General features: G+C 40.1%; 1 protein-coding gene across 1 annotated transcript in view; it reads left to right on the top strand.

Annotated features, from left to right (window-relative positions):
* The window catches only part of PIP5K1B (phosphatidylinositol-4-phosphate 5-kinase type 1 beta), a 74,300-nt gene that overhangs the window by 45,664 nt on the left and 10,194 nt on the right, over positions 1-18,442 (top strand). Inside the window, 5 exon segments of the mRNA XM_074165941.1 lie at positions 1,721-1,804; positions 1,905-1,953; positions 2,499-2,583; positions 7,795-7,950; positions 8,707-8,851. Of these exon segments, the coding sequence (XP_074022042.1) occupies positions 1,721-1,804; positions 1,905-1,953; positions 2,499-2,583; positions 7,795-7,950; positions 8,707-8,851 (519 nt within the window).

The raw sequence follows: 18,442 nt of genomic DNA, 5'->3' as shown, positions 1-18,442 counted from the left end.
GGTAAATACAACTGATGATGCAAGAACATGTGCTTAAACCTGCAGCAAACAAATGAGAGAATGGTGATACTTAGCATTTAGAGAGAGTTTACAGATATTCAGAGCTCTAGAATATAAATTGGAGCTGAATTTCACTCAGTTTTTACAGCATTACTCACATTCACAGAGGAGATGGTGAATGCTCTTGAATGGTGATAGAGGTGTTGCAGTGGCAATTTAGAGGGTGTTGGGGTTTGGTTTGGTTTTTTAACTAAAAGCCAAAATTCATATAGGTCATCCAAGAAAGTCGCTGTGGTTATTATGTCCGGAAACCCACCCTGGGCTCCCACAGCACTTGAGCTAATGGAGTGTTGCCTGGATCAGTGGATCCTGAGTGTAGCACAGCTGCTGAAATCCTGCTGCTGCAGTTGAGTTCTTCCTTGGCCCCTTGCACTAACGCCTCTCTCGTATTGACATAACAGATAGAGTGGCAGACCTCACTGAGGTGGATGAAAATAAGCCTAGGTCTTATCAAAAAAACCCCTAGGTCAGTCTTCTGCTGTGGTTCGTTATAAGGCCATACCAGTATGAGGATGAGAATGGATACCCAGTAGCAATAACTGCTGCTTGTATGGGATTGAATTTACAGTCGTAGCTTCCAGGAAAAGCTGACAGAATATAGTTTTGTAACCCACTTCACACTTGTGAATGTCTGACCAGTTAATTGAGCTGGAGTTTATGGTAACGGGGTTTTACAGTAATGTAAACTCCTCTTGTTCTTACATGGTTTCCTTTGTGCCTAGAATAATGAAAAAAAAAAAACTTTCTCTCCTCCTCCCCACCCCCCAAAAAAAAAGGTTGAGGTGATAGTAGCCCTGTTTTGTTGGGGGAAGGGACTACTGTGCTTTCATGGCAGAATGGGGAATAGACTCTCAACTATGTCTTTGGTAGCTGATTCAGGTGTGTATTACTTGTTTCTCAAACTGGTAAAAAAGATTTGGAGGTATTGCATGTATTGCATTTTCAGTCTGTTTTTCTTCTGGTTCTGTATTGGGTCCATCAATTTCAACAGAAGCTCACAGACTGAAAATTGGGTTTCAGTTTCTGGTTCTAAAAACAGTGGACCCTTTTTTCTAGGTGATGGAATAGGAAGAGGGGGTTTTAGGATGAGCACCTTCTTCTTTAATGTCATGGCTAAGTAAATACTCTGAACCAAGTAGACATACAGGCAGCCAGGCTTCTGAGCTTGATACTGCTACTTTTTCTATTGCTAATTGTCTGTAGAGAAATTTTGGAAAGGCACATAAGTAATTTTTAGTGAAAAATACACAAAACAACCTTTTCAGATTTGGAATAATGTGCAGGCTCTTTACAGTTTTTTCACATGTGATCAATAAAGTGACAAAATTCTCCTTTAGCTAGGCAAAATAATTTATTTTCCTTAGTACTAAACTGTTGTATACTTCTTTCCAATTTTCAAATCATCTAAATATTTCCAATTCTATCTAAAAGTTATCCTAAAATAGTCTTTGTTTTTAATGGATGTTTACCACTGGATCCCAGATACTTTAGGTTTGCCATTTAAAATCAGTTGTATGTTAAGTGACCCACATTTGGCTAACTTTGCACTGTAGCATCTAGCTTTAATGTGTGCATTTCTTTGGGTTGCAGTTCACCTGCTAACTGATGATTACAGATGTCTTAAAAGATAATCTAACTGCGTTTTCATTTTTTCTCTCAGAATGGGAGGTATTCCAGCTAAAAGCCATAAAGGAGAAAAGCTACTTTTATTTATGGGTATTATTGATATTCTCCAGTCTTACAGGTAAGTTGAATTTCACGTTTTATTGAACAAACGATTCTGAAATTACTTACAAATGTGGAATTTTTATAAAGCAGTTCTTATTTTGTTTTTATATGCTTAGATTAATGAAGAAGCTGGAACATTCTTGGAAAGCTCTTGTTTATGATGGAGTAAGTAGATTTTACTTATTTATTTTTTTAACTGCTGATATTTTAGCTAATGGGAACTTTGACTTACGTTAACCAGGAAAGATCTAGCTTCGGTATATTTGTAGTCACCACGTGGTTTGAGCTGCTGCTGAAATCTTTTAGATCAGTTCCCAATACATGCTCTGATTCTATTTGCTCATCTTTCAAAAAGCAAATAAAATGGTCAGCTTGTCCTTATAACTTATACAAGAAAACAGCCACTTAGCAGGACATCGATGAATCTGTAACTGAAAGATGTACATAATGTGAAAAAAACCATTTCAAATGCTAGGAAGATTTTGCAGAATATGGCTGTGTAATTCGTAACTCATAATTTCATATATAAAATACTTAAAGAACAGTTCTTGAAGAATTAACCTTTAAAAGGGAACTTGTTAGGGTTGGCTTGTTCTGAGTATGCCTGAAATGTGTGATATAGTTTACCTAAGGTGTCCAGCTTCTTTCTTGACAATTTAGTTGTGATTTACTTATGGCAAATGTGACTGAGAGCTTTTTCAACCTTGTAGGACACTGTTTCAGTTCACCGACCAAGTTTTTATGCAGACAGATTTTTAAAGTTCATGAGTACACGAGTTTTTAAGAAATTTCAAGGTAAGAAAGTTGTCACTTTCACTTTGAGATATTTTTGTAAATGTTACTTTATAACACTCCTGTCTTGGCAATAAAAGGATCCTTTATTCAACTTCATGTAGCACTTACATTGCCAGAGTTGAGTTTCTTCACTGGAGCTAATGAGATTGTACTCTAATAGTAAATTACAAAGGATTATTTGCTATGTATTTTTTGTCACATTAGGGGCATCTGATGGTAAAACAGTTCCCTTATATTGACGTTGATATAAAAATAAATTTCATGATCTAATGATGTGTCCAGTCCTACACCTGTTACTCATAGGAATAGCCCCTTTGACTTTAATTTATGTAGTTTGCAAATTAAAGATTGTTTAAATACCACCTCCAGCATGTTTGAAAAGATAGGCATTCATCCCTTTGATGTGGATTTCTTCTGTGCTTTATCAAGGAAAACAATCAGAAGATGGATATTAATACGGTCTTTTCTCTTTGTCACTATCACTTGTTTCTAGTTTTCCCCTTCATTTCTGCTTCCTTAATCTTTTAATTAATTCTCAAGGGTAAGATACACATTACTATTAGCAACTTAAATGGTGTGGTGTGTTGATCCTGTCTGGAGGCCAGGTGCCCACCAAAGCTGTTCTATCACTCCCCTCCTCAATGGACAGGGGGAGAAAAATATAACAAAAGTCTTGTGGGTTGAGATAAGGACAGATTGATCACTCTGCAATTACCAGTCATGGGCAATACAGACTTGACCTGGGGAAAATTCATTTATTATGATTCAAATCAGAGTAGATAATGAGAAATTAAACCAAATCTTAAAACACCTTCCCCCCACCCCTTCTTTCTTCCTGGGCTCAGCTTCACTGGCAAATTCTCTACCTCCTCCTCCTAGGCAGCATGGGGGGAGGAGTGGGGGTTGTGGTCAGTTCGTCATCTGCTGCTCCTTCCTCCTCAAGGTGACCAAAACCTTGCCATGCAAGCCCAGTACACAGGGGAAAGAAAAAAAGCCAAGAGAAACCCTCCATCACTACAGAGGGACATTGCTGCTGAGAGTTGTCCAAAGGCTTAAGTTTAAGTCTTGCAGCAACAATTTAACTATTGATTGTCACTTCTCTCAAATAAAATGAATTGATTTCTGTAACTTAAAGTAGACCCTGAAACTGTAGATCCTATTAAGGCATTGGGGGTGGGAGAGTAAATTGATCCTACATAAGTGAGTTCTTCCTGTATGTTGTGGCTTCATCCTGGTGGGCAGCTGAGCCCCACACAGACAATCACTCCCCCCGTGGTGGAATGGGAGAGAGAATCAGAAGGGTAAAAATGGGAAAACTCTTGGGTTGAGATAAAGACAGTTTAATAGGGAAAGCAAAAGTTGCATGTACAAAGTAAAGAATTCATCTGCTACCCATCAGCTGGCAGATGCTTAGCCATCTCCAGGAAAGCAGGGATTCATCATGCGTAATGGTTACTTGGGAAGACAAATGCCATAACCATGAATGTTCCCCCCTTGCTCCTGTTTATCCCATCTCTTATTGCTCAGTGCGACATCGTATGATCTGGGATATCCCTCTGGCTAGTTGGTGTCAGCTGTCCTCCCAGCTGTGCCCCCTCCCAGCTTCTTGTGCATCCCCAGCCTACGTGCTGGCAGAGCAGTGTAAGACCTTGATGCTGTATAAGCACTGCTCAGCAATAACTCAAGCCTTGGTGTGCTAACAGTTTTCATCACAAATCCAAGGCATAGAGCTACTGTAAAGAAAACTGTGTCCCAGTCAAACCAGTGCACTGTACCTTCCAAAGAGTCCAAACACTGCAGTGTAGGCATATGAAGTTAGATTTCAGCAAAAATATTGGAGAAATAGCTATCACATTTTGTTTCCTGATTCCAAACTGAAAAGAACAAATTAATGTTGCCTTAGTGAGCAGTATAGATATTTTGTCATAATCTGTGATCTGGATACAGCTATGAAGCAAAACAACAGAATCTGCAGCTATTAAGAAACAGAATTATTTTCAGAATTGCTACATTTAGCCTGACTTTGAAAATTAACAAGGGAAAATTAGTTATCATTCAAGAATATACATCTTGAGCATATGTTCATATCTACCTTGAATTATAGTTCCTCCAGATGTGATAAGTATATTCTCATTGCACAATCAAAAAAAAAAAAAAAGCAAAGTTAAGAGGCATCATCTTACAGGCTTTGTCCATCAAAAGTTCAGATCAGGTTTTATTTTCACCAAAATTTCTACCACTGAAAGTCAGTATTTTTCAGACCGTGCTGGCCTTTGTTACTCTGCTTTTGTCTGAAGACAGTATCCAACTGTTTTTGGAAAGAATCAAATTACTTGGAGTGAGCTTGTGAAACTCTGACCCCGTCCATGAAAAGAAAAGTTAGAGACATGGCAGATTAGAACAACAAGTGGCATTAGGTCTAAAAGAGCAAGAAAGAAGAGGAAAAACTGGTAAAAAAGAGCAACAAGAAATCAGAAGTGTAGGTCATGGGTACTGTGTGAAATTGCTAAATAAGAAGAAAAGGATAGGATAGAGTGATGAAAGAAGAAAGCTGAGTAGCTGAACTAAAAAAAAAAAAAAAAAGAAAGAAATGAGATATTTTAAGCAGAGTGAAGTAGTCTTTAGAAGAAAAAGAGAGAATTTGAATTAACCCTAACTAGTGATTCCTTATATGCCTGATATGTTGTGACAGCTATTCAGGAAAATAAGACTTTTGGAGAGTCTTATAAATATTAATGAATTGATAGATAATTCCTCTATAAGTTAGTCAGTGAAAGAAAATTCAGTCTGAAGCGTCACAAGTACAGAGGAGGATGGTGATGACCGCTGAGATGCATTCAGTGTGTGTTCAGTGAGGAAGGCTGCAGGGAAGACCTGATGAATATTCCAGCAAGGCAAAGATGAGTGCTTGGGGTTCACTGTGGCCCAGGCTGCTCTTTGGGGAAAAGCTCTTCTGATTATTTGAGCAATGAGGTTTTTTCAACAATTGAGGCGAGTGGTATAAAGCTTTATTATAAGACCTACAGATCAATTGGTTTAAACTGTATGTATCCATACTAATTTACTGCTTTACTGCCAAATTATTTTTTAAATCTGTGGAGGTACTGAAATTACACTTTTTTTTTTTTTTTTTTTTTCAGTTAGAGAAGGGATGTTTCTGCTTAGGCTCTAGGAAACTTTTGTGAGTTTCATGGGTCTTTTTTATAAAGCAGAATTCTTGACAAATAAATATAAATTGACTGGCTAGAACTATGTAGGTTATAGAGAAACTTGTACCCTAAAGTGGGTCCTAGTTAGCAGTTTGATGATCCTGCTCACGGAACTGTGTTTGGTTTGGAGTTGAATGTCAAAATGTGGAATGGACACTTGGCTCAAATACTACAGAAAGAGTATTGAGCATATGGCATTGTATCAAACTGAGAGAAGGTGTTTTGTAAATACCTTTTTGACCAGTGTTATGCCAGCCTCTTAACATTGTCATTAGTTATCTGGAGTGAGAAACAAGTCTAGGCAGATAGAGAGATGAAGGACAGAGCTAAATGAGATTTAAGTGAAACTTGGATGACGACAAATATTAGCACAAATTAACAACACCTTAATTTAACACCTTAAGAGGTCTTAAAAGTTAAACCCTTCAGAAAAGGGTGATTAATATCAAAATAAAAGAATCTGATGTAATATGAAAAAACGTGAAGCAAAATTCAGCTGAAAGGAGGAAGGAGCCTCCTGAGGCTCAGATCTCTTAAACCCTGGAATAACTTCGCCAAAGAAGTGGTGGGAGCTTTGTTGTCTGAGACAATACTCAAACTCCTCCGTACTGATAGAGAGTAAGGAGTACTCAACTTGGTACTTCCGTGTGTTGGACAAAGTAAAGTCTCACGCAGCCATATGTTTGCTGAACTTTTGAGGCTTTTTTCAGTTCTTTCTAATTCTGGCTGCTAGATTTATGTCAGCACAAGACACAACCCATTCTGTATTTCAAAACTACAATGTACAATTAAGGACATCATGCTTAATTTTCTCTTTAAACTTAATTTGTCTGTCTCATTTTTGCAGACTATTAACCTGTCCTAATATCCCACTCTTACTGATCTGTATACAAGGCTATTAACCTACTTTTATGTGGTTTAATGGTTAAAATGCATTATCATTCTTTCATAAAACAAAGAATTGCGAGCATTCTACCTTCAGGAACATTGTTTCTGAACTTTAATTTAGACATTTCAGTTTAAACTCTTAAACCCTGTTTCGAATGTCTGGTTTTTCCTCTAGTGCACAGAACAAGCCTCCATAAATAACAATAAAAACATAATAAGCAGATTCAGCCTCAGGCAGAGGCTAGCTCAGCAGCTATCTACAATGTCATTTTTTTAAAAATATCCTGGAGCTATGTATCTGATTCTCTTCTACAGTCTTTAGCCAAGTGGCTTTGATACTTTTAACTTGAATTTTATATTAGGGCTCAATATGAACTATTGCAGTGCATCTGAAGTAACCTTGCAGCCAATGCATGCATGTCAGCAGCTGGTAACTGAAAAACACTAAATGAATGGGCTGACATCCTTCTGGAGAAGAACCACAAATTGGGGATCATGGTTCAGTAGTAGTGGCAATGGTCAGATCCTAGAGTTTCATGCAAAATACCATGGTAAGCAGGCAGGCCCTATTAAGAACTAAAAAGGGGATGCTCATACCTGAGTGTACAAGCCAGCAACATTTTGAAATTGTTTATTTTACCCAAAGGTGACATTTGACACATGTCACTGAAGTGGAAATTTTGTAGTAGCACATACATCTACAGTAGCAGTAGTTCACAGTTCAAGGAAACGATCATAACATCTCAGAATGCTCCAAATGGCTTTTTAGTTTCCCTGTATTCCATTTTTTTCTGTATCATTCTGTCTCTGATTACATGGGTTGATACTCCATAGGAGATTTGTAACTTAGCGATGTCAAAGGTGATCGACTTGATTTTTTTGTTCTATGAGCAGGAAGAAACCTCAGAAAAAGACAAAAATACTCCATGCATAGATGAAATAACAATACTTTTGGCTCTAGTTTTAATATAATATTTGATAAACAGGTTGAATCTGGATGTGTTCTTTGGCTGTGTTCAGAAACTATAGATTGCTTGCTTTTTTATGTGCTGTTAAAGATGTGTAGGGAGATAAGATGGCATCATTCAACACCTATGTTCATTTGGTAATGCAGCTTTAAAGTCTTCACCTTCAAAGAAATGGTGCAATTCCATCACAGCTTTAAAGGCAGCATCACAAGAAATAGTGTGTGCAGTTAGCCAGGAGTGGAAGGATGGAAAGCATGGCATTCTTGCTGAAGGACAAAGCTACGCCAGCCTTGATGAAGAAGGTAATGTCTTTCAAATCAACAGCCTAAACAATGTTTTAAAATAACTTAGTACAAGCTTTAGAAGCCCTATAACTGGAAAGCTGCCAATCTGGCTGATCTTTCAAAACGTCAGAGTCAGGTTATTCTCATGGAGAGAGTTTTTAGCCATATTTGGCAGAATGGACCTTCTGGAGCAAGAGGAAGCCAGAATTAAGGTTATAGTATGATGTTAATCTCTTGGATTTCAGGGGATCCTACAAAAATTTATCTAGCCCAGGTAGCAGATTAAGGCCAGAGCCAGTGCTATTCTTTTCACTGACTTTTAAACAAACATGTCACAGGAAGCATTTTGAAGCTCAGTTCTTTGTTCCCAGAGTCTTTTTGAAGAGACACAGACTTTGCCCCTTTCATCTGCCGACAGGCTCAAAGGAGAACCAGCCACCTAATCCCATCTGAAAACGGGGCCCTGGTAATGTGAGACCAGTCCCAGAACTTAGAAGAATTCATCACGTATTCATACCACTGTTTAATATTTGACCTTGGGGGTTGCTCTGTATTCTGCTGAATGTACTGCAGCTAGCAGCTGAAATTCACCCTGTAACACTGAAGAGTGTGTCTGTGGGCACATGAATAGCACAATCTCATCAATTCAAACATATTAAGAAGATTCAAGAAGCTGTTGAGAGCAGTATGTGACTCCGTACACTTGCATAAAGACTCTTGGATTCAATTTGAAATGAAATTTGTTAACGTTGTGCTTTACTTTTGTGTATGCAGTACTAGTTTCGCGACACCGGCCGGATTTAGTGCCAAGCACTCCATCTCTGTTTGAAGCAGCTTCCTTGGCAACCACAATTTCTTCTTCTTCCTTGAATGTAGATGAGCATTACCAACGTGATCAACCTATGCTCTATTCTAGCAGGTAAAGGCTATACATGTGGTAAAGGATTCCCCACCATTTTGCTAAAAGTCTGACAATGTGCATGATGGAATGGGGCTCTGTGAAGGAACAAGCAGAAGGGGCAAGTGTCTCTGTAGCTCAGCCTTCAATCTCTCCAGTGAAGGAGAGGTGCCATAAGCCCATCGGATTTGTTATGTGTGTGTTTGTTATTATATGTATTGTGATGGGACTCACAAAATAGAAAGCGTAAACACAGCAAAAATGTTATAGTATGCTTTGAGTTTTTTGTCGTGTTCCAAAACTAAACCAGGCATTAAAAACTTGCTTAGGCCTTAGTCTGTGCCATAAACCAAACTACATTAACATCAGGGTAGGAAACGCTTGTAACTTGGCTGTAGCCTAGAACAGCTGCCGAAAACTGTGATGTTCTCAGAAAAGGGACTACTTTCAAGTTGATCTTTATTCTGAATGTACTGAATTGCTGAAGTGCTGAATGATCTGCTTTAGGTTCTTTCAAAATTACCATTTTCTGAAGTGAATTTCTATGAAACTTCACCCATGGGTGTGATTAGAGCCTGTCTGATTTTAAGCCAGGAAGGATAAAAACAGGCAAGGGTCAAGAAAAGTTGTGCAGATGCTTGTGAGCTAGATTGAGTGTGGCTTGAGCTGTCTTTGAATGTACTTCAGCTGTGACTGTACAGTACCATGCTTATGCCAGTAAGTCTTGTGGAGAGATTACTGGGGTGTGTGCCTGTACTCTGGTGTTGTGTCATCTTGCCCGCTTGCAGATCTCTTCACCATGTGCAGTACCGCAGAATAGACATTTCTTTGTCTGTTTTTGTCAAGAAGGGTAACCACTGTGAACTCAAGTATCTTGAATTTCATTTGAAATAATTTGGAATCCTGGACTACACAGTGTCTCTATAAATTTGATAAGCTTGCTCATGTGCCAAGATGTTGTTCTTTACTTCGAACTGCATGTTGTCCAAAAAGATGAAGTTATTTTAAAAGCCGCCTTGAAGAAGTACAATTTTACTTCCTACTAAAATTTGACCAACTGCATTTTCATAAGAGGTAAACTGACTTGCAGAGTTACATGGTCAATGTAGTGTTTGCAGCTTCCATTTTCATTAAGATGAAATAAATCTCACTGATGTGGCATAGGTCTGATGTTTTGCCATAAACATTTGGAATGAGGTATGGTTAGGGGTGTAACTACAGAACCCTCACAAGTTGTCCCAAAATGCATCTACACAAGCTCTAGGAAATAAAATTACTAATGAATACACATTAGTAGAAATAGAGCTCCTTCAAGTCAACTTCTGTCAGTGTTGTCCAGTTTGTGACAAAGTTAGCTGTAGGACTTCAATATTCCATGATCTTTTGCCAAGTTTTAGCTTTGCTAGATATAAGGTTATAGAGTACTACATTTTTTATTTGCTTTAAGCATCAAATACAACTGCAGAACTACTTTGTATTAGCATCAGTCAGCAAAGGAGAACTGTGGAGTTGTCTGTATAAAGAGTTCAGGTTTACTGCAAGTAAAACATTTCAGGTACTCTTTACTCTCCATAAATTAATAGTAGAGAAAAACTATGAGTAAGTCCATGATATTTTCCTGTAAAGATATTCTGAAATAATTCTAAAATAAAGAAGGTTTTCAGCAGGTCTGCACTTTGATTGTGCACTTAGACTTGTTTACTCTTCAGTTCTGATTTAATCAATGAAGTAACCTAAAATGTAACACATCTTGTGAGTTATGCAATTACCCTGCACATCCTTATCCTACAAAGTCAGATTGGAACTGCAGTGTCTGCAGTCCAGTTTTGCATACTTTGCATTCATCAGTACAACAGGACACATTCTCTAACACAGCTGACTGTGCACCAGCATTCATAGATGTGTGGCTCTCCGTGTCTTGTGTCAAAACAAAAGGCCTTGGCCCATAGCCAGGAGATCTGCCACGGGGGCTGACCAACTAACACCTTGCTGATCTAGGTGTATCCTCTTCGGCTAGGACTTGGTGGCAGTTTTTTCTCCTGGCCAAGTACTGGTTCATGTCACAACATCAGTATGTATGATTCATGAGGATTAGCTTCCCTGTCATAGCTAGCGGCATTCTTTTAGGATTTAAGAAAGCTGCTAAGTATTAAACTAATTTTCCCAGGATGATTCTGAGTGGTTTTGCAGCCACCTCTATTTTCTGCATCAGTACGGGGAGGTCCATCCTTCTTCACGGCACTAAATGATACATCCATCTGAAGTTTTATTTATGTTTTTATGGTACATTGGAGGAACTTCAGTCCTCCCATGAGAAAAGCTGCAGGCAAATAAAAACACCAAAACCCCCATGCTACAATAATGCATTGAGTTGAAGATGTTATAGATTTTTCTCACTGGAGTTCTGCTTCTGAGTATTACAAAATTTTACGATGCAGGACTCATCACTTTGCCATTTGTCTCTGATAAACAGAAAGCCTGGAGCAGTCCTTGAAACAAAGCCAAAATGAATTATTTGTTTACAGATGCGAGCCTGCTCTGAGTCTTTAAATATGTAATTGACTATGACATTCTGCTTCAAGTTATTTAATAGAATTACAGTTTGGCATCTTCTTTGTCAGGCTTTTTCCTCCTCCTTCAAAGTGTCCTGGCACATAGGAGAGAGTCCACGAATTTCCTTGTAACCAGTAAGAAATCTCTGGTTCAGGGTAATACAGGTAGATCATACTGTATGCATAGTAATCAAATGGTATCTGTACAGCTCCTTGACTCCTCTTAATGCTAACGAGTAGCATGTGCCTGTAGCAGTGAGAAGACAGATGCTGTTATTTGCCTCATTAAAAGGAGAGACTGTAATACTTTTCAATACCTTGAAGCACATGCTGTATTTTTAACTTTGGTTTTTTTTCAGAATTACCCTCTCTTTCTATCAACCATGAATGTAATCATTATCCAAGGAGAGGGAAATGGCATTTTATATGAGAAAGGAGCTCAGCACCACCTCTGCTTGAGGGTGCTCAGCACTCCTGGTAGGAAGCAAGGAAGTGCTGCTAGCGTGGTTAACCAGACAGAGGTGACTTGCTGAGCCAGAACTGGCTCCTGAGGCTGTGTGATGTGAGGAGGGTTTATGTAGACCTGGCTTGGTACAGATTAGAACTGGTGTAACTAATTGGTAGATAATGCAGTGCAGCATTTAGGGACTTGTGATGAAAGCAAAGAATAGAGACTGGGCAGCAGTCATAAACGTACAGCTTATGGGAAGGGTTTTTCTAGTCTGCTAGCTGATTATTTTTCACTAAGTTGTTCCTCAGTCCTTGAAGAGTTAGAGGAAACTCAAGGTGTTACTCAGGCAAGGTGAAGAGGAGCTGGTAAAAGTAGTGAATGAAGTAGTAGTGAGGAGGGGGAAATGGCTGTATTTTTCAGCACAAAAGGAACTTTATCTGAAAGAACGAACTAAAAAAATTAAAAATGGACAAACGTAACGTTATTCAGCAAATGTAGGCTTTCTTGTTTGTCAGAAGACAGCTGGTTTCTTTCCTTTGAAGCTGTTTATCAGTTGAGTGGTTCTGTCATAAGCAATGTCAAGTATTCATTTACTACGAGAACAGATTGACAATTTATTGCTTCTATTACAATTTTCAAAGATTTTCCGCTTCTCCTCAAGTAGGTTTATATTTGGTGCAGAGATACTTTAGTACCTCAAAGGTCTGTTTTCCACTAGAATATATGTTCAATTTTGAGTCCAAATACACTCCTTTGAAAGGTTTTTTTTTGCCTTATTTTTGGAAATTTAATACATATTATATCAGGGATTATTTTTATAGCAGAAGTGATAACAGATTCCCCCCTCCCCCCCTCAGGTGAAGTTTTCCTAATAAGTACTGATGAATAGAATTAAATTAAAGATGACAAATCTCAATGTCCTGAGCAGTACAACAGTTGTCTCAGTTGACATTGTTTTTGCAATTCAAAGAGCTGAAGGAGGTTAGTGCCTTTACAGGTACTTCTGGAATGTTTTAAACTGGACTTGTGAGACAAAACAGAAGGTCTCTTTCCATTGTATCTTTCAGCAGATCTCATGGCTTGCAGTCACAAACCCAAACCAAATTCTGTGATGCATAAAGGGAAACTTCACCTCTCTGTCTTTAGAGCAATGCCAAGATACGGCAGGTTATATAAGGAGGATTGCTGAATTATTCTGATATCTTTGAGCCTAGGAAAATAACCTATATGGAATCTAGTTCTTGTTTCTCTTCATGTATTCTACACCTCCTTTCTGTAAGATATGTGTGTGTGGTATGGACCTCTGCCTTCTCTTTCCTCTTCTTTCTGCTTTTCTGTATGTTTTTCAATTGTTTGCCTTACTTTTGCGTTGCTGTTTTTTGGTCCAGACCACTTGAAATTTTGGAGGGCTTTGAAAGGTTGTGAGCTGTTTTCTTTTATGCAGCCAAAACTTTCTTAAATGACAAAAATTTGAACTGAAATGTCCCATGACTTGACATTCTATCAAACCACCTTTTCAAAGACAGCTTAGAAAATAAAAGTAAAAGCTTCTGCTGTTCTTTCAGTGGAAGTGATTTGTATTCGTTTTCCTGTTGCAAGGAATATTTAATCACACCTTTTGCCACTCTGGTTTTCTATGTAAAGAAACTTTTTTATGTTGTTTAAATGTTCTGCCTGTCTACCCACCACCCTTACCTTCTGAAGCTTAGACAAATTTGTCTGAATCTGACTCGAAGAGGATTAAATTCATGCAAGCTTCATGAAAATAAGCAGCTAGAGGAAGGAGAAAGACAAATGCTCTAATGCTAGGAACAGATGCACTGACACACTGGGGGAATCCCCATGGGAAAGAAAGAAAATTTAACTATGATTGAAGCAACATGTAATTGTGGCTTAAAGAAAAACAGGGCTTTCCCAGTTCTCCTGTGATGGGATTCCTTTTGCTTCTTTTTTTTCTTTTTTAATTAAGAACCAAGATAAAACAGACTGCTTTAGCATTAGGAGGGCAGCAGCACAGTTGAGCACACTCATTGTGGCTGATCATTACCAAATGGGAGAAAGTAACTTTAAAAATGGGGGGGTTTGCTTGGCTTTTCTTTCTTTTTCAATCTAAAAATTAAGGATGAGATGTCGGTGAGCAAGTGATCCAAGGTGGTGTTTTGTAATTAGCCTTGAGTGACCCTTTAATTTCACTTGTTCCTTCTCCAAGCCTGTAGATATATATTGATATGTAAAAGGTACATATATTTTTCAGAAAAGTAGCCTGTGTGATTTCATAGATGACTATATTTCCTGTTACAAAAGTTCATCCTCTCAAAACATCTCTAGAAATAGTACCACCGCTATGTAACTCAACAGGGTATTCAGCAAACGTAGCAATTCATAGAAGAGAGAGCAGCAAATAAATATAGTACCCTGTTTACATCATACACGTTTAATTTATGTTTTTGCTCAAAGGTACTATCTAGAAGTTGCTGAAAAAAGCTCTGGTGAATAACAAGAGGTATCACCCCCTACTTTTGTGTCTTTCCTCAATTCTAGTGCTATATAGGTAGGCGGCCTCGAGGCACAGTGAGAAGACTTTGCTCCGTTTCAGGGTTTATTTCACTTTTATGACTGAGGGACCCTTCTTTTGGTACAATGTTTACAAGATAGCTCCACCCATTCAGCGGAAAATAAAAACCTCCTGAAAAACTGATGTTCTGTTTGCAGCAGACCAAATGTAGATCTGAGGTTCTGCTGGTACTTGTGATGTCACCTGACCTTACCATCAGGTAATTGTGATGAGCAATTGTTAGGGAAAAAACATTGGTAGCCCTATGGAAGGAATATTAGCTCAAGTATGTGTCCTTCACCAACAAATATATATATATATATATGACTTTTTTAGCAGGTTTTTTTTTTTTAATCTCACTGTTGTAAGTGTAAAAACAGCACTATATATCTGAAAGCCTAGCCTTCCCATAGTTTGCACCAAATTGCAGTACCATGAAATACACGATGTTAACTTCATGCTTTGTACTGTCTTTCCTTGAGACTTACCACCATATCATAAGACAGTCTGCAGTTATCCTAAGCTTCATCAACATCACTTTAAAGAGTGAGTTATCATTTTCGTGTTTCCTACTTTGATGGGGGATCCTTTGCCTCCTTCTGGTGGATGAACAGAGTGACATAATTTGGCATTACAGTTGTTTGGGTTTGACCTTTTTTTGGTACATTTTAAAAGCAGCCCATTATGTTGCTGTGAGCTTTCTTGTGAAGATCTCTGGATATGTACTGAAGTAGGAATGCCTCTGTGCTTACTAAATTAATTGGATCTAATCCCATTCAGTTGCTGCTGCCGTTTGCAGCACTTCTTGTTATAATTTGTTTTAATAGAGCCATAAAAAGATCATGTTTTTCCTTCACAGAAAAAAAAAAAGTTTTATAAATTATTTAGCCAATGTTTCTGGAAACAACTTGCTTGTTGATAAGCAGAAAGAAAACCTATACTTCTTTTTAACTTAAAATTTAAAGTTATTGTTCAGTTAAATACACAGATGTGCATGTGAAACTCCAATGGTAATAGTAATTCTTTAATACATAGCAAATGTTTTCTTGACTGAATTTGTTCTTTTTCACGCTGCTTTTCATATTCCATGCTCATCCTTGCAAGCGTGATTTCATTACCTTAACTTTTTCTGGTGAGGAGGATCCAGAGCAGCTTCTCAGAACAGACTTCAAGTGTAGATCCCTCCAAGGGCTGATACACGTTGATGTGTACATCAGTGGATTTGGCTGCTGTTACTCACTGGATTGTAATTTAGACAGAGGTCCTAAGTTCTGATTGCTTACGCCTTCTCTTTTCAACTACATATGTATGTCAGGTACAAAAATGACGGGTCTCATGATTTCAGCTGGCACCTGGAAAGGTGTGTAGGTTTGTTGACTGTGTGAAATTAATGCGCCCCCTTGTGATGTTTACTGATTCACAGGTCATGGGTTGCCATTAGTGTGAGTGTGGTAGCACACACTCACTGTCAGACTCCTTCACTTGGAGCAGCATGTAGAAAATGAGTCATACCTATTGTTTTCTTAGGTCTGGAGTTTTGATGTTTGTCAGCAGTGCTAGTGAAATATTAGAATCAGAATCAGAATCGTAGTGGTTGGAAGGGACCTCAGAGATCATCGAGTCCAACCAACAGTAAAAAAAAAAAAAAAAAAAAAAAAAAAAACACACAAAACACCACAAACAAAACCACCACCCACCACCTGAACACACAACACAACAACCAAACCAAAAACCATCACCCACCCACACAGCACCCCACCACAAACCAGTAATCTTGGACACTAGAGCATGCCCTGAAGAACCATGTCTACACGTTTCTTAAATACCTCCAGGGATGGTGACTCCACCACCTCCCTGGGCAGCCCATTCCAATGCCTGATAACCCTTTCAGTAAAGAAATGTTTCCTAATATCCAACCTGAACTTCCCCTGGCGCAACTTGAAGCCATTACCCCTTGTCCTATCATCTGTGACTTGGGAGAAGAGACCGACCCCCGTCTCTCTACAGCCTCCTTTCAGGTATTTGTACAGAACAATAAGGTCTCCCCTCAGTCTCCTCTTCCCCAGACTGAACAACCCCAGCTCCCTCAGCCTCTCCTCATAAGACTTGTGCTCCAGACCCCTCACCAGCTTCGTTGCCCTTCTCTGGACCCGCTCCAGCACCTCAATGTCCCTCTTGTGGTAGGGGGCCCAAAACTGGACACAGTACTCGAGGTGGGGTCTCACCAGTGCCGAGTACAGGGGGACGATCACCTCTCGGTCCCTACTTGCCACACTGTTCTTGATACAGGCCAGGATGCTGTTGGCCTTCTTAGCCACCTGGGCACACTGCCGGCTCATGTTCAGCCGACAGTCGACCAACACCCCCAGGTCCTTTTCTGCCAGGCAGCTCTCCAGCCACTCTGCCCCCAGCCTATAGCGCTGCCTGGGGTTGTTGTGACCGAAGTGCAGGACCTGGCACTTGGCCTTGTTAAACCTCATCCCGTTGGTCTCGGCCCATCGATCCAGCCTGTCGAGATCTCTCTGCAGAGCCTCTCTACCCTCCAGCAGATCAACACTGCCACCCAGCTTGGTGTCGTCTGCGAACTTACTGAGGGTGCACTCGATCCCCTCGTCCAGATCATCGATAAAGATGTTGAAGAGAATTGGCCCCAGTACTGAGCCCTGCGGGACACCACTCGTGACTGGACGCCAGCTGGATTTAACTCCATTCACCACCACTCTCTGGGTCCGGCCCTCCAGCCAGTTTTTAACCCAGCAGAGGGTATTCCCATCCAAGCCATGGGCAGCCAGTTTCTCCAGGAGGATACTGTGGGAGACTGTATCAAAGGCTTTGCTGAAGTCCAGATAAACAACGTCCACTGCCTTTCCTTCATCCAGCAAGCGGGTCACTTTGTCATAGAAGGAGATCAGGTTTGTCAAGCAGGACCTGCCCCTCGTGAACCCGTGCTGGCTGGGCCAGATCGCATGGGTGTCCCTCATGCGTTGCATGATGGCACCCAGGATGATCTGCTCCATGATCTTCCCAGGCACCGAGGTCAGACTGACAGGCCTGTAGTTCTCTGGATCATCCTTCCGGCCCTTCTTGTGGATGGGCATCACATTTGCCAGACGCCAGTCGGCCGGGACCTCCCCAGTTTGCCAGGACTGCTGGTAAATGATGGAGAGTGGCTCCGCAAGCACTTCTGCCAGTTCCCTCAGTACCCTCGGGTGGATCTCATCTGGTCCCATAGACTTGTTTGCATCTAGGTGTTGGAGCAGGTCCCTCACCACCTCCCTTTGAATTGCAGGGGCTTCACTCTGCTCCCCGCCCCTGCCTGCTAGTTCAGGGGTCTGGATATTTAGGGAACCCCCTATCCTACTACTAAAGACAGAGGCAAAGAAGGCATTTAGGACTTCAGCCTTCTCCTCATCTTTGGTTACTATGTTACCTCCCTTATCCAGTAGAGGATGGAGGTTCTCCCGAGATCTCTTCTTGCTATTGATATATTTATAGAAATTCTTTTTATTGTTTTTAACATCCAGAGCCAGGTTGAGTTCTAGTTGGGCTTTGGCCTTCCTAATCTTTTCCCTACATAACTTTGCTATACCTTTGTAATCTTCCTGCGTGGCCTGCCCCTTTTTCCAAAGGTCATAAATTCTCCTTTTTTCTCTAAGCTGTGACCCTATCTCTTTGCTCAGCCAGGCCGGCCTTTTCCCCCGACGGCTCGCTTTACAGCGCGTAGGGATGGCCCGCGCCTGGGCTTTTAAGACTTCCTCCTTGAAAAACACCCAGCCTTCCTAAACACCTTTGCCCTTCAGGGATTCCCCCCATGGGACTTTTCCAACCAGTGATCTGAAAAGGCTGAAGTCCGCCCGCCGGAAGTCCAAGGTTGAGGTTTTGCTAGCCCCCTTTCTTACCTCTCTAATAATTGAAAACTTGACCATTTCATGGTCACTAAGCCCAAGACGGCCTCCGACCACCACATCTCCCACTAGTCCCTCTCTATTTGTGAGCAGCAGGTCTAGAGAGGCACCTCCCCTGGTTGGCTCACCTACCAGTTGTGTCAGGAAGTT

This window comes from Numenius arquata, chromosome Z (genome assembly GCF_964106895.1).
Source record: "Numenius arquata chromosome Z, bNumArq3.hap1.1, whole genome shotgun sequence".
Taxonomy (NCBI): domain Eukaryota; kingdom Metazoa; phylum Chordata; class Aves; order Charadriiformes; family Scolopacidae; genus Numenius; species Numenius arquata.
Note: the sequence above shows the minus strand (reverse complement) of the source record. Positions and strands in the feature narration are given on the sequence as shown.